Below are 15,477 nucleotides of genomic sequence, written 5' to 3' on the forward strand. Positions count from 1 at the left end.
CTGTCTGCGGTCAGCTACAATTTGGGAGAGGAGCAGCGGAGCGTCTGTGGAGACGTCTGGAGCCGAGGTATTGAATTGCACTGATTGCACTGTTTTTGTGCAGCATTTTTTGATGCAAGGCCTTTCAGAATCTATAACGCAGGGGTATATTTATTTTTCAGTGAATGAGGTTTTAATAGGAATAGATGGAGTACAACTCTTCTACTTCTGTTATTTGCTGTTGTTTCTCAAAAAAAATGCATAACCATATTACAGCTTTTATTGATTTATTTCAAATTTGAAGCAATGTCTAGCCTGTAAGGTGTAAAAAAAAAAAAGAACCAATTAATCGAATCGAATCGTAACGTGGTGTTTTTTTGAGTATCGAAAATAATCGAATCGTCGGGTCAGGAAATCGATACTGAATCGAATCGCCATGATGGATGTGATTTACACCTCTAGTGCCTGCTTCATCTTTGTTATTAGTCGCCGCTGCTGGGCCTATGGTGACAGTGGGCCGTTGTGACAGCAAATCCCATAATGCTTTCCGAGGAGAGCTGTACGTGCAAAGCATTCTGGGATATATCTGCCTCTTCTGAGGCATTTCTTTTCTTTTCATACACTTCATAGACACTATTTCTTTTACGACTCTTCCGTTTTCAAAGAACTGCGGTGAGAAAGGTGAGCTTCAATGACTGTCTGAAACCGTAGCTCAGCATAGATATAGGCCTGAAAGTGTGCATGCATGGAAAAAGATAGCTACCTGGAGACAAGCAAGTAGTACGGCCTTACGTAAACATATCACCAGAATGATTGACAATTATTTTAGATGATCCGGAAATAAAAAGATCGTCCTCTATACCTTTGACGTTGTGGACTGGGGTTCAGTATTTCGATGATGACTTTCTTCTTGGCCATAAATGCCTCTGGTAAGGTCTTGCATGGCAAACAGGCATTGGAAGGAATACCGTGGGGAGCTCCTCAACCTGCCATCATGTCTTCTCCAGTGGAAGCAAAGACTGGAGAGTCACTCATCAACCAGGCCGAAGTTACTGATGTGGTCAAAAAGCTTTTCTTGGTGCATGAAGGAGANCCAGTGGTAATTGGAGCACTGGTGGCTGTGACCCCCAAACTGGGAGAGTGGCTACAGCAGATTCCAGGTAAAACATCAGAGGTCTCTGTCCAGAAGAGCGCAGTCCTAGGAACAGCTAAGATACTGCACAGAACCCTCAAACTTTTTGCTTCTTTGGTCATGTAACTCCTCCACCATGCGCTGCCTGCGCCATCTTTTTTAATTAGTCGTGAGAAATTAGTAGACCCTAAAGTCCTCGATCACTATGCAATGTGGACTATATAGTGAACTCAGTAAACTTACCGTTCGGACAGCTGATCACTTCCCCGTTTGGTCCACTGCGTGGTGCCTGCATCATCTTTGTTATTAGTTGCCGCTGCTGGGTAGCGGCAGCCTATGGCGACGGCGGGCCGTTGTGACAGCAAATCCGATAATGCTTTCTGAAGAGAACATTGCATGCAAAGCATTCTGGGATATATCTGCCTCTTCTGAGGCCTTTCTTTTCTTCATAGACACTTTTTCTTTTACGACTCTGCCATTTTCAAAGAACTGCGGGGAGAAGGTGAGCTTCAATGGCTGTCTGAAACCGTAGCTCAGCATAGATATAGGCCTAAAAGTGTGCATGCATGGAAAAAGATAGCTACCTGGAGACAAGCAAGTAGTACGGTCTTACGTAAACATATCACCAGAATGATTGACAATTAGGAGGACCACTTATTTAGATGATCCACCCGGAAATAAAATATCGTCCTCTATACCTTTAACGTAGTGGAGTGGGGTTCAGTATTTCGATGATCCCTTTCATCTTGGCCATAAATGCCTCTGGTAAGGTCTTGCATGGCAAACAGGCATTGGAAGGAATACCGTGGGGAGCTCCTCAACCCTGCCATCATGGCTTCTCCAGTGGAAGCAAAGACTGGAGAGTCACTCATCACCCAGGCCGTAGTTACTGATGTGGTCAAAAAGCTTTTCTTGGTGCATGAAGGAGAATATGCCACCAGGCCTGTCCATAACTTTGACTGACAGGATTTCTACGGTTAACCTGGCTCCCTTAGGCCAGGACCTACGTCTGTGGGGTGCTTTGAGTGGCATATCCTCTCCAGGTCCTATCCTAGGGGTCTTCTGCGTGAGTGAGGAGAGAATGTAGCAGAAGTTGGACAGATGGACATGTGTTTACTTCAGTAATCAGACGCTGTAAAGGTCTGTGATGAAGCTCTCGCTTTACCCAGTCAGCCTATGCTCCTTTCCTCACCTTTGGTCATGCAATCTTGGTCATTACTGCTTCTTCCATAGGGTGGTCAGACACTACCTTAGAGATCTTCTGGGAAGGTTCAGAACTTTTCTACAAAAATGGCTCTCTTTGCTTTTTACTGTATTCCTAAAGTCTTAAGGTGTTCACATGAGGGCGAGTAATTCAAGTCATCCTGATGTAAATGCACATTCATGAGAGAACTAACAGTTGGCGATGGGAATTGGACAAATTGTGCGAGTTCAAAAATCTGAAATTTTCTGTCAGTTTGTATGGCTTTAACCAATCAGGGACTAGTGGTGCTTGTGATGTAGGGGGATGGACCGGAGCTTTCTACAGTCACAAACTCTCTGGAGGCTGATGCCTCTCCTGCTGTGGTAGAGTAGCTCCTGATGATGATGGACCCAGTCTGGACTGGTCAGGCTTCTGAATAGCAATGAAAAGGTTTCTTCTCTGCAGTTGGTGGCGGTGAGGACCTGCGGCGGTACTGGTCCGACTACCTGAGACGGACTCACATCCTGGTGTTCGTGGTGGACTCGTCTGACAGGAGCCGCCTCCCACTGGCGAAGGCCGAACTGCACCGCCTCCTGAGGTTGCAGCCACAGTTGCCCGTCGTTGTTTTGGGCAACAAGCAGGTAAACTAAGAGAATGGTTGTTTTTTTTCGTTGTTTTTTTCTTTTCCTTCTTTTAGCTGTCATTTACAGAAAGAACTCAACTATCCAGAGTAAATGTGTTAATTTTTTTGCAATAGGGAGTCGGCAATAAATCCCCAGACATTAGATTAAAAGTATTCATTGATCAAGTAGCTACATGTCATTTCAGCCATCCTGCTAAAATAACCCAACTCCTGGAATAAACATGCCTACACTTCCTCCTCCTCATATTCCTTCACCCAGTGCTCCACCTCTGGAATTATGCACGACTCCTGGCAGGAGGAAGGAATATTTATCACATCAGGCAAGGAGGCAGTGTAGCTTTCATCCCCTCTGTGCTTCGGACTGGCAGGATATGAGCCAAGAATAAATTCAGCTCAGCTACACCAGTGATCCGTAATGATGCAGAAGAATTTCAGCTTCTCTAAGGGTCTGCAGGTGTGAGTTACACACTGTTCCCTCTCTGCTTTTATCTGGGAAATTAATGAGGTGGATCAGACAGAACATCTCCCGAAGACTTCTTAAACTTATAAAACATTAACAGAAAAGCCTTTTTTCATTCAGGCTTTACTGGAAAGATTGAACTTTATACATTAAAGTTTACTATTATACACAATGTTTGGTTTATTTGAATGGAAGGCAGGGAAGTGTTTTTAATCACTGGAGTCAGACACTTATAAAGGTTGTAGCACTAAGTGGTACTTTTCCCTCGCTCAAGTTTGACCTTATTTAAGTAAAATAAATACGAAATAACCCATGTGTTGATTAAAATGTATTCACTAAAAAGGAAGGAGAAATCTACAGAAGCTCTTAAATCTTTAATAGACCGTGTTGGAGGGCTGCAATACAAACATGACTGCTTGTAGATGAGCTTTAATATGGACTGGTGCTGGTGAAGAGATGGGATTTATTGGTCACACCAGGTTATAGATGGAGGTCTATAGGGGTTTAGATGCCTTCGTTTAGTTGGAGATATCAATAACGATGCCTTGATCATGAATAATTAAGGACCTTTTAGGGATTTATGTTCATTAAAACATCATTCCTTTTGTTTCTCATGCTTCCCGCAGGACAAGCATGACGCCCTGAGTGTTGCAGAGCTCCATGATGCCTTGTCTCTGGACGCTGTGACTGACGATAGGAAACTTTTCCTACTCGCTGCCCAGCTGGACGCCGAGGGAGACAAGAGGAGGTCCCGTCAGGGTCTGGACACCGTCCAGGACCTCATCCTGCAGCTCGTCTGATCTCACATCCCTCTGCAACCGGAGGCGAAAGGAGAACTGAACCAAAAGTAGAGCTTAAGAACACGGTTCTCCATTCTCCTGTTTTTGTTGGAGCTCTGTGCTCGTTTCAGGCAGCAGAGGTGGTGAGCTGCAGGAAAAGACATCAGAATCCACTGCTATGGGGCGGGTATACCAACAGGGGAAGAGGAGGAACACAGTAGGAGGAAGCTTTGATACAATCAGGTCAAAATGTCCTAGCTTCACGGAGGAGTCGTTTTTTTTAAATCTTGCATATTTGAACACATTTGCACATTTTTAGCTGCTTTTTCTTTTTGATTTATTTATGCAGAATGAGATAAAAGTGAGGAGAAAATGTAGTTTTCAGACTCATCAGCTTAAGCAGCCTGTAAACTAAATGACAAGTTCTATGAGATCATTCCCTTGGGGGATAATTACAGACTTCTGTATTGGTGTTTTATTTATGGAGATTCAAAGTGGAGCCCAGTGACATTTATTCTTTGTCATTTTACAGCACAGCCCTGCAGCAGCTGTAAAAAATATGGTTCACTTTACATTATTTAAAAGGATTTTCAGGCTTATAAAACGTGCTCTGCAGGAACAGAGGAATCTAATATTCAACCAGAGGCTGCAAAAAGAAGTTTAATATGAACAGGAGTTATGAAAGAACTCAAGTGCAGAACTGTGAAGCTGTTAAAGGTCTTAAACACTGCAGCTCACAAGTTTCATGTTTATACTGGGACTCCATGCAGCACTGAAGGTTCTGTTCTGAATGGACTTCAAGGACAAACTGGCAGAAATCCCAAACTATGGCTGCAAGGACGTAAAAATGTTAACTTGGTCCTTCACACATAGGTGGTTTTGGCCTTTTCTGTTTATTTTAAGTGGCTTTTTTAAAAGATTCTATAATATTCTGAACTTGGTGGTTTTTCAACATCCAGAAACAGATACGATTAAAACTAAGTAAAAAAAAAAAAAAAAAAAGATAAAATTAAATAAGTTTGATCCAAATAAGGTCAAAATGTAGATTTCAAATTCAACTAACTACTACTAATTGAAAAATAGTAGTAGTTAGTTGAATGCCCACTTCAGCAAATGTTTTTTAAACCGAGATCTTGTTGAAATACTCAAAATATTTTTATTTTACTCTAATTTAATCATGTTCCTTTAAAGGTTTCTGTCACCACTTGTTCTACCAACACAAATACCAAAATCTAAAGACATTTAAATAATTTTACACTAAATAAATCACTTTATTAACCTAATACATTTGCAGGTTTTCAATCATTTCTTCAACAAATTGCTGAGATTATCCTTTTACACCCCATTCAGTAAACCAAATTATTCAGGTTGAATTTATGGGTCAGGTGGGGGTGTATTCTCAGCCTCACATCTAAAATGTCATTTATTAGCTAAATAGCTTTCTGTTTTAGTGTTCATGATGTTTTTTCTTCCTAAATGTTGTGCTGGTTACATGTTTTTGTTTAAATAAACTTGACTATATTCCAGTTTGAAATGAAACTGATCAATCTTCTCTCCATATGCAGAATGTTAACAGAAGTCATTTAAATAACGTGAAATGGTTTGAATATCAATTAAGCTGAGTTTTGTCTATACCGAATACAATAGAATGCAAAAGCTAGTTATGAAGCTAAAAATACTATAACATAGAAAAGAAATATTTTATTTTTCTTTTTACCCATAAACAGTATTGAAGCCTTTTAAAATAACATTTTTTTTTGTAGGAATGGGAGTTACAGGTCTTCAGAGCCGCTATTAAAAACAAAAACTAAACTAATGCTACCTTTCAAACTTGTTTTAAAGCATCCAGTGAATGCAATATTTTTCAAGAGTGCAAACAATAAATGGCGTGCATAGAAATAAAGGCCTGAAAGTCGTCTACCTGAACGATCCTTCTATTTCATGGAATATTCTTATTTTCTGAGAGTGTAAATTTGAGGGTTTAATTATAAAAACTACCTAAATGAATTGTTTTGAATGTATAACATAATTTGATGCCCTTTTAGAAGACTGACAGGAAATATTGACAGCAGCTTTTCCACCACCTAGCAGGATGCATCTCTTTAAATTTTAAAAGAACCAAAGGAAAGATATTAATTCTTTGGAAGATCAATTCTCATCTTGGCATCACAAGAAAATAATTTACTCAGATGAAACTAATAAAATCTAATTTTATCAAAACTGGTTGGAGTTCTCATTGTTTTATAAATTCTTTCAATTCTAATTAATGTAAACTGGTAAGACAACCTTCACTACTTTAACAACACTGATCTGAATTAAAGGAAGATTAAACCTGGAGGGTCTCCACCCATAAACATGAAAGCCAGTATAAGCAGTAACGTTATTTGAATAAGTATGTCTGTATCCTATCAGACCACTTTATAATGATCCAGTCAAGGATCAGCAGTTACACGAACCAGATAGAACTGGGAGAAAAGTAAACATCTGAGGAGCAGAGAACAGCTCAGACACTCAGGAAGTTTGGTTATGTAAGGATCAAGCCCCAACAAGGGATAAGTTATCTGGCTGAGAGGCTGTAAACAACTTTTCCTCTGTCTGCTGCCAGAGCAGATCAATGCAAACACAAACCGATAAATCCTATAGAGCTCCATACCTGGCCTGGAGCAAAGTTCTCCAACCGGTAGAACAGGAAGCGTTCAGATTAAAAACGTCAGTGTTTCTACAGCAGGGAGCCAACGTGACCCAGTCAGAGAGAGAGAGATTGTAAATAAATACGATTACTGAAACAGATCATTCACTATGTTAGTGACATTTAAGGTCCCGTTCACCAGTCAGTAACAAGTGTTTATAGGTTTAATCTGCAGAATTAGACATGAGAAATACTTTTATCTTTACAAGCTGTATGTGAATTTAATCTGTTTATTAGAGTTCAATGAGGGGAAAGCTAAAAACTCAACAAAATCTGTGTCCTGTAAATATTCATAAGGTGGGTACAGGCTTTTCCCCGAACGCTTATAAAAAAAGGTGATGCAGGAACTGATTCAGAAAGTTTTTTTTTAGCAATGAATAAATATTTGCTCTCCAGCCAATCTGATAAAAAAAAATGCAGAAAACATATTAGATAAAAGGTAGAAATGTATTTGGAAAAGTCACAGATCACTTTTTTCCCCCAAAATAAAAGCATCAATTGGGGTTAAAGGAGGAACAGACGTGTTTTTAAGAACATGACAGGGTTTGAACTCCTCTCTGGAGGAACTTCAAAACCATTTCTAAGGAAAAGGTTTTAGAGACACAGTCTGGATCCTTCAGGTTGCTTAGTAACTGAATTTCTTCAGCCACTCCTTCAATTCCTTGGTGGTATGTTTTGGGTCATTGCCATCTTCTCTGCTCTGGTTAATTAAAAGACACATCAGAGTAAAGATCTTCTGGGACGAGTCTGAGTGATGATGTCATCCTACATCCTTTACAGAAAACGGCATTGAACGAAATATAAGCAAGTCAGTTTCATTTCAAATAGTATATTCCTTTGATTATAACAAGTTAAGACAATTTATGAATGGAACAAGAAAAAAAACCCAGCTCTATTATGTTCAGTAAATAACTACTAACCTTATTTTAAGGGCAGAAACACACATTCCATTGGAAGATCTTATTTAACTGCCCAAACTGAGGGTGAGCACACTTTATCGGAATTCTAACTTATTTCTAGATCTGTTTTTGCACAATAAAGTGATTATGATTCCTCAAATTCATAATTTTTCTCATCCCAAAACCTTGCATTGGAACTGTACACCTATGAATGACTGAAGGTTATTTTTCTCCCTCAATCACCGCCAGCTTCTAATAAAGCTTCCTGCTGATGTTCTTGCAGACAAATGGCGTCTAGCTTATGTCTAACCATCTAGTCTCCCTGTCCTCAGGTCTGCTTATGGTAGCAGAAAGGTCAGGATTCTGAAACTGTTTGAGATCTAGAGAAGTCGTGACTCAGCTGCTATTAGCTTAACCAACCCAAAGGAGACATGACTTCAATATCATAACAGAAAAAGAAAAACATTGTCCAGCACTGGGAGCCTTTTAAAGTAAGATCAGGTAAATATTCCTCCAACACAATAAAAAAAAACTGAAAAGTTGCTGCTGGTTCATCAGCCCCAGTTGTCCATGTTCTCCAGTGTTCTGTCCCAGATCCGATCCTCCTACTGGTCCATGGGCTGCGGAGCTGACAGCGAGCTCATGAAGGCTTCATAGTGCTGCTGGTGGCAGCGCTTGTACTCGTTGATTTTCCTCTTGATCTGTTTGGGCGTGTCCTGGTAGTAGTTCTTCTCATCACGAGCCATCGCCTGCAGGGACAACACAAAGGGACAATGTGGAATCTACAGATAATTTGACACCCACCTACCTCTGATGCTTAGCAAACACAATAAATATCTGATTTAAATTAAGCTTTAAAGGAAATTTAAATCAGAATTGTTCTAATAATTCTAGAATTAAAGGGATCAGACTTTTCTTTCAGTTTCACACCCAATTAGAACTAATCTAATAAGCATGAAGTAGGCATAAGGACTTCAGAAAGCCACAAATCCAAAGAAATTCAGGAACAGATCAGACTAGATTCACTAAATGTCCACCGTAAAACACCGCCTTTCATGAAGTTAGATGATTTTTAATGTGACTTATGATCCCATTAGAAAGTTGGGAGAAAATAACTCATGAATTACTATTAAGGCAATAGATGGAGGTTATTTAGCTAATCGAGTAATGTGATGCTATTTTTTCAAATTTCGATAAATTAAAATCCAATAGAAAATGTACCCAAGTTTTTTTTTTTTTATGAAATTTGATCCAAGTGAATCTAAAACTTCCATAGTTGTAGATTTACAGAAAAAAAATTAGTTTTACAACAGTCTTCATAATTTCTGTCAGTAATAGTAATTCTGATATTGATACAAAGGCTTCAAAATAGTCCTCCAATGTGGATAAATTAAAACACTTCAGTAAAGGTTTGTTATTATTGGACCTACCGTATGTTCATTTGGTAGCAAAAAAAAATAAAGCAGTTTTGGGTAATCAACCAACAAAGCTTCCCTTAGCAAAGCAAATGTGTTCAGCATAGCACTGTACTCAGATATCTTTCCTGCTGCCATAATGCTGAACAGGCCAGAGTAAAGAAAAGAAAAAAAAACATTCTGGAAAAGGGGTCCAGATTTGCACAATTCTGATCTAAAAAAAAACCATTAACTATTATTTGATGAAACAATTTGTTTGATTTACCTTTTGTTTTAGGACCTAAAACATTTCAGTGTCATTTACAAAAAAAGCTAAACTAGCAAAAAAACTACATCTAAGCTGGAACAACAGAAACCATTTAACTGAGGAGTCTAAAACCCCCTTTCACATCTTTGTACATCAAACATCTTTTCTCTTAAAACAATCACCACGACACAGAGCAAGTTTATCCGTTTTAAAACCTTATGTCCAATTATTTATTTCGGCTTTAAATGCAAAAACTTAACGCTGACGAAAATGTGTTTTTTTGTGCTCAATGCCCTTCATCTTTGAGCTACAAACTCCTGTGAGATAGAAAAGGATGCAGCATTTTAACTCTGATAAGTCTGAAGGTCGTTTGATTCCCTCAGATTCCTTTGCCTGGTCTGTGAAGGTCGTCACCAACACAACGTCTTAAACAGGCAGAGTTGAAGAGGCTCAGATAACTTCAGAAGCAGAATGTCACTAAGCTCTTTATTACTGCTTTTAAAGTTGCCCTTTATTTCTGTTATGGTTATAAAAATGAGGCCAAATCTTCCTCTGAATCAAGACAATAATCCTGTAAGCATATTTTTTATGCCTGTTGGGACGAATAAAGCTTCAATTATAAAGTGTGTTTGGGCTGTTTGATCAGGGACACTTTTTATTACGGAAAGCCTTTTCTTCCTTGACTCTGAACCTTGACGTGCCGCAGCTGATTGTGTAGCGAAGCGATGACGACAGCAACTGATCCAGAGAAGGTGGAGTCCGAAGGACTGATGAAATCCATTCCAGTGAGCAGCCACAGGTAGCAGTCTGTCCTCGATTATAAAGCAGACACTGTTGCTACGGAGATTAGCTGAGCATCATTGTACTTTCAGTCTCACATGTCCTTGAGGCCGTTGGCTTCTAAGCAATGAGACAAAATGACGCTAAAGCAGCGCAACGAGCCCTGATCAGCACATCTCCACCTCCGTGCTTAACAGTGGGTGGGATTTGTTTATTCTGAAACTTGACACGGCTGTCAAAGCTCTCTAATGTTTTGGGGGGGGGGGAGAAGTGACTCTGCCATCGTAGGCTGTGTTTCTGATGGGAACGAGCTGAAGTGTCGACATGTCATCATATGCTTTGTGGACTGGTGTGAGAAGAACCATCTGTGTCTTAACACCAGTAAGACCAAGGAACTGGTGATGGACTTCAGGAGAAGACCTCCACCTCACTCCCCTGTGAACATCCATGGGCAGGACATAGAAACTAAGGAGAGTTTCAAATACCTGGGTGTTCATGTCAATAATAAACTGGACTGGGCTCATAACACCGACGCCCTAAATAAGATGAGACGGCTGAGGTCCTTTGGAGTGAGCAGTCCCCTGCTTAAAACCTCCTAGGACTCTGTGGTGGCATCAGCCCTCCTCTACGCTGTCGTGTTTGGCCCCTGGAAGCGCAGAGCGGGACATTAAGAGACTGAAAAAACTGGTGAGAAAGGCAGTTTCTGTCTTAGGCTGCACTCTGGACTCAGTGTAGGGGGGTGCTAAGAGGAGGGTGCTGTCCAGGCTTACAGCCATTATGGAACCAAGGATTCCGCCCTCTGCACCAGTCTGTAGAGGGCTGAGCAGTTTGTAGAAAGGAAAGCTACCTCAGGTCTTTCATCTCTGCCGCCATTTCTTCTTGTGAACACTAAGAAGCCAACTAAGGCCTGATGAATCCATCATAGAGATCTTGAGTATTTTTCTGTCTTTTATATGAATGTGAATATAACTCCTAAAGAGATGTTCTATGAAGCAAAAGGTCAATGCCGTTGCCATAAACCTGGTAGATGATTGGATGTCCTGAGAGGATGTTATACAGAGATGATGACGAATTTACATTATTACATTGATGGACAGATGTACATAGATAAATTGGTGGATAGCTGGAACAAACAAACAGCCATTTGGATTAAATGGAAAATGGATCAAAGGACAGATGGATGGAAAACAAAGTCCAAACTGCATCAAAAACAGGTCTGCGGAGAAGATTATCAGGCCTGACCTTCCTAGATCTGTACAGCCAACATCTATGCAGACCGCCAATATCCATAAACTGTTTACACTTTAAGATTTGACTATGCACTACAGAGCAGCTCATCAGAAAACCAGCCATCTCACCCCCCTCTCTAATTAACACCAAGAACATGAACACGTCCAAGGTCAGAGAGATCATAGCTGACTTCTGGAGATTAAAGCGTCCTGAGGAGACTGAGAAGAAGGAGTCTTCAGTCTCTTGGAGCTCCTGAGAAAAGTCTTTTTTTCCCACAGAGTGAAAAAAGATCAGAAAAACAAGAAAACTAAAATATTTAAAGGCAGCATTTCTACCTTATAATTGTCCTTATGTTCTCGGATCATGTGCTGGACGTACTCGATCAGGTCAGACGACAGCGTCTTGCAGTCCTTCTCCTTAAGGCTGGCCTCCTCCTGCAGCTCTGAGGGTCACCAAACAAACATCGATCTCAGAAGCTCTAATTATTGTACGTAGTGACTAAACCTTTTAGTTATTGTAATATTTTAAATCTTTATATAAATAAAACTTATGTTAGGCAATATTTTAAAGGGTGTATTTATCTGTTTTCCATTAGGATTTGAGAGTTGTTAAATACTCACGGTTAAGGATGTATGGTTTGGTGACGATCTGGGCAGGCCTGTTATCGTCTTCTCCAAGGAGCTGCAGGAACCAAAACAAAAAGTCTAGGAAGTGTTTTTCTCTGTGCTGTCATTTCAGAGCACAAACGGATCACTGGGTGGCTGACGCAAGATAAAACCCAAAACGCTGCTGGAAAACAAGCTGCAGCTTGGATTAGAATGCTGTAACAGCAGCAGAGAGAATTGCTGATTCATTACAGCTCCGAGAAATAAAAGGCTTCTTTTAAAAAGAATTTCTCTTTTGATGATGTAAATAAAAAAAAGTTTATAAATTAGTTAGGAAATATTCATTTTTGGGAAGCAAAGCAAGAAATAATCTGTGTAAAATCTCAGAATTTTAAGGCTTCAAAAACCAACACTGCGTCGCCCTCTCCTGGCAGATATCCTAACTGCAGCATCACAGTTTCTATATAGCAGGATATTTCCTGATTGTTTTTCCAAAACCAAACTTAGGCAATCTGAGAAGAATGTAGATCAATGTTTAATACATTTTCAAATCTGAACAATTGTGTTCTATGACATTTAAATAATTCTCATTTGTTTTTAACTAGTACAACTTTGTATATACATCAACTAGTGATGCAACTTGGACACATCATCAGTGATGTTACCTGGTATCATAGAGTGTTTCGGGTCTTTCAAAGAAAAAAAACTAGTACAACAATTTAGGTAGTATCTCTAACCTTTGCAAATAAAACTATAGAGGGCCTCTGAATGGAGATTTTCTTCTTACCGTCTGTTTCTTTATGGGGAGTGACCGGTTGGGATCAAAGGACAGACCCATCTCCTGCAGGTTCCTGGCCGTGGACTTGTTGTCATCCCAGGCATTACGGATATGTGCACTGAGAGAGAGAGAAAAAACATTCAAGACAGCCTGGCTTTGGAGGAAAAGATACAGTTTTGTCACAAAGGAGCATCTGAATTGTTCCAGAACAGTCCCTAAGAAACATAGAAGGCAAGAAGAGGGAACTGATAAAAAACTAATTATAAAAAAAAATACTTAAGCACTCAGCTGTCTGTATTACATCCAGTTGGAACAAACAATGGGTCACTTTTATTTAAAAGGTTATATATTTTCTATTAAAGCTACACAAAGAGGTTAGGTGAATGGTTGTAAGATACTTTCATTAAATGATCAATCTGTGATTTCCTCCCTTCGCCATTATAGATGAGTGCAGGAATGAAGAAGGTCTTTGCACCTTAATAGAGGAGGATGTAACGATGGCTGAAGATTTGGTACGGATGTTGAAACTGATGAAAGAAGCTACACTAGCAATGCCAGAAGATAAGCAACAAACTGCCATCAGTCAATCACTTCTCGCCCTGCTGCATGCTGCATTCACCCCCAGTCTCGAAGGCTGCTGTAAAGGATAACTTGGGACAAGGTGTCTATAATTGTATTTTCTTTTATAGTAGGATTTTCTCTCATATTCCATTTTGTGTTTATCTTTACTGTTAGAAGTTTTTGTATTCTCCAATACATGATTGAAACAAGAACACCTTGTTTGTAGCATCAGCACTGGATCCTCGCTTTAAGGCCCTTCTTTTCCTGTCTGCTGCCGAGCAAAATGGCACCTTCTACAGGCTGCAGACTGAGGCTGCCATTGCTCCATGAATGCATGCTGAAATGTTTTTATTCAATAAAATTCATTGACGATTAAACAATGGAATAAAACTATGGAATAATATTACTTAACTTAAGAATTGAATGATTTTCCATCTTTTCATGTTTCCTGTCTTATTAACCAGCAAGAAAATGATGAAGCAGATAAAGTAGAGGAGGACAAACCAGAAGCAAATGTTGGCTAATTGCACTGATGCAATGTTCGAGTTGAAGTACAGTTTCACAGTTTTACTCTTTAGAAATGTGCACGTTTGAGACTTGAGACAGTTTTGTTTATGTCTCAGCTTTAAACTCTCCAGCTTACAAGTCTGCACTTTTTGAGGAGAAAATGAAATATCTATTTTGTAACACAGTAGAGCCAGTTTCATTGCTTTAAGAACTGATTGAATCGAATCAAACTGAATCGAAATTGAATCAATTCAGGCCAAAATACCCAGCCCTACTGCTGAGTGTGTACTCAAAATAAGACAACTTTTTCAATATTCTTACTGATGAAGGGGAGGTGTGAGGTGGGTCTGTAGTTCTGAAGGACCAATTTGCCAAAGCTTTTTTTTTTTTTTTTTTTTTTTTCATATTTACTGTTTTTTAAGCTGAAAACCAGGAAAACAGCCAACAAAGGATTCTAAACAGGCATAACCTTCTTAATAAAACCTGTTGGTAAAACAATAAGACGGCAGGAAGAGGAGCTCAGCTGCTGAACAGTTTATTCTAAACTTTTGCAGTTGATTTGGCAGAATTGGGACATTTTAACAGAATTTATTTAAGGAGACAGCCTTGGCACTGGAGTTGGCATTGATGTGCAGACTGCTTTTTCTAATATTGTTTCAGTAAAAAATATGATAGGTGGGTTTGTTAACCTGTCAACTGTGGCAAATAAGGCACTAGCATTGTTAATGTTTTTGTGGATAATTTCAGAAGAAAGATTCTCTTTAATCTTTTCACTGTAAATTATGTTTTAAGTTTATCTTTATAGACTTTATGACCAAGAGAAACTTTAAAGTGGTGCCACTAACCTGCATCACCATGATGTTTAGCTCATGCAATCATAAAAATGTATACTTATTCCTTTATTTGTTCTGATTTTACATGGAACTATAAATAAGTTTATAATCAAATCAAATCTCAAAATTTATGTTATGTTGTTCTTCATTCCAATAACATTCACTATAACTGTTTTGTTTCAAGGACAAGTCACCCCAGATCTGACCTGTAGGTCTTTTAGGTTTAGGAACAGGTCTAAAGTAAACCACAGGAAAGTTAAAGTGATAAGAGTCATTTTAGCAGCTTTTTCACCAACCCTGATGCTAGCTAGCTAGCTAACAACCGTTGGTTCGGTTCTGGACTCACTGCTCAATCCTCGGCTTTGACTTCTTTATGAACTTCTTCTTCAGTTTCTTTCGGTCCGTGTTGTAGTTGAACTTATGTCTTCTCTTTGACTGTTTGACTTTCGGCATTTTTAAAATTTAAAGTCTGTGTTAGATATTAAACAACGAGAGACTCACGCCGAGAATCAAACACAAACGTGCAGCTGGAAACCGGAAGCACGTGTTTGCGTCCATTACGTCGACAGAGTCACGTGACAGGAAGCCGAGCCTATTCACTTTTTTATTTTATTTTTTCACGAAATAACGCTTGTAGATTAAAACAAAAACAATAGCCAAAAGAAATTAAAAGGATACATAGAAAATAAAATACCATAATATTAAATATACCAACTATATGTGTATATATATATATATATATATATATATATATATA

The 15,477-nt window shown here is 39.2% G+C and overlaps 2 protein-coding genes across 2 annotated transcripts in view; one reads left to right on the plus strand and one right to left on the minus strand.

The window, feature by feature from the left end:
• The window catches only part of LOC107097512 (ADP-ribosylation factor-like protein 9), a 24,842-nt gene extending 19,665 nt beyond the window's left edge, over positions 1-5,177 (plus strand). Inside the window, exons 3-4 of the mRNA XM_015394674.1 lie at positions 2,760-2,935; positions 4,024-5,177. Of these exons, the coding sequence (XP_015250160.1) occupies positions 2,760-2,935; positions 4,024-4,197 (350 nt within the window). The 3' untranslated portion in view covers positions 4,198-5,177. The remainder of the gene's footprint in view (positions 1-2,759; positions 2,936-4,023) is intronic.
• A 2,805-nt stretch (positions 5,178-7,982) lies between these two features.
• nop16 (NOP16 nucleolar protein) lies at positions 7,983-15,275 on the minus strand. The gene is made up of 5 exons (XM_015394671.1): positions 15,067-15,275; positions 12,829-12,937; positions 12,057-12,117; positions 11,772-11,878; positions 7,983-8,513 (listed from the first exon to the last, which is right to left on the minus strand). The coding sequence occupies exons 1-5, from the start codon at positions 15,171-15,173 to the stop codon at positions 8,370-8,372; spliced, it is 528 nt and encodes a 175-aa protein (XP_015250157.1). The 5' UTR covers positions 15,174-15,275; the 3' UTR covers positions 7,983-8,369.
• Between the last annotated feature and the right edge of the window lie 202 nt (positions 15,276-15,477).

Source organism: Cyprinodon variegatus, unplaced genomic scaffold, assembly GCF_000732505.1.
Source record: "Cyprinodon variegatus isolate N-32 unplaced genomic scaffold, C_variegatus-1.0 Scaffold703, whole genome shotgun sequence".
In the NCBI taxonomy this organism is placed as follows: Eukaryota; Metazoa; Chordata; class Actinopteri; order Cyprinodontiformes; family Cyprinodontidae; genus Cyprinodon; species Cyprinodon variegatus.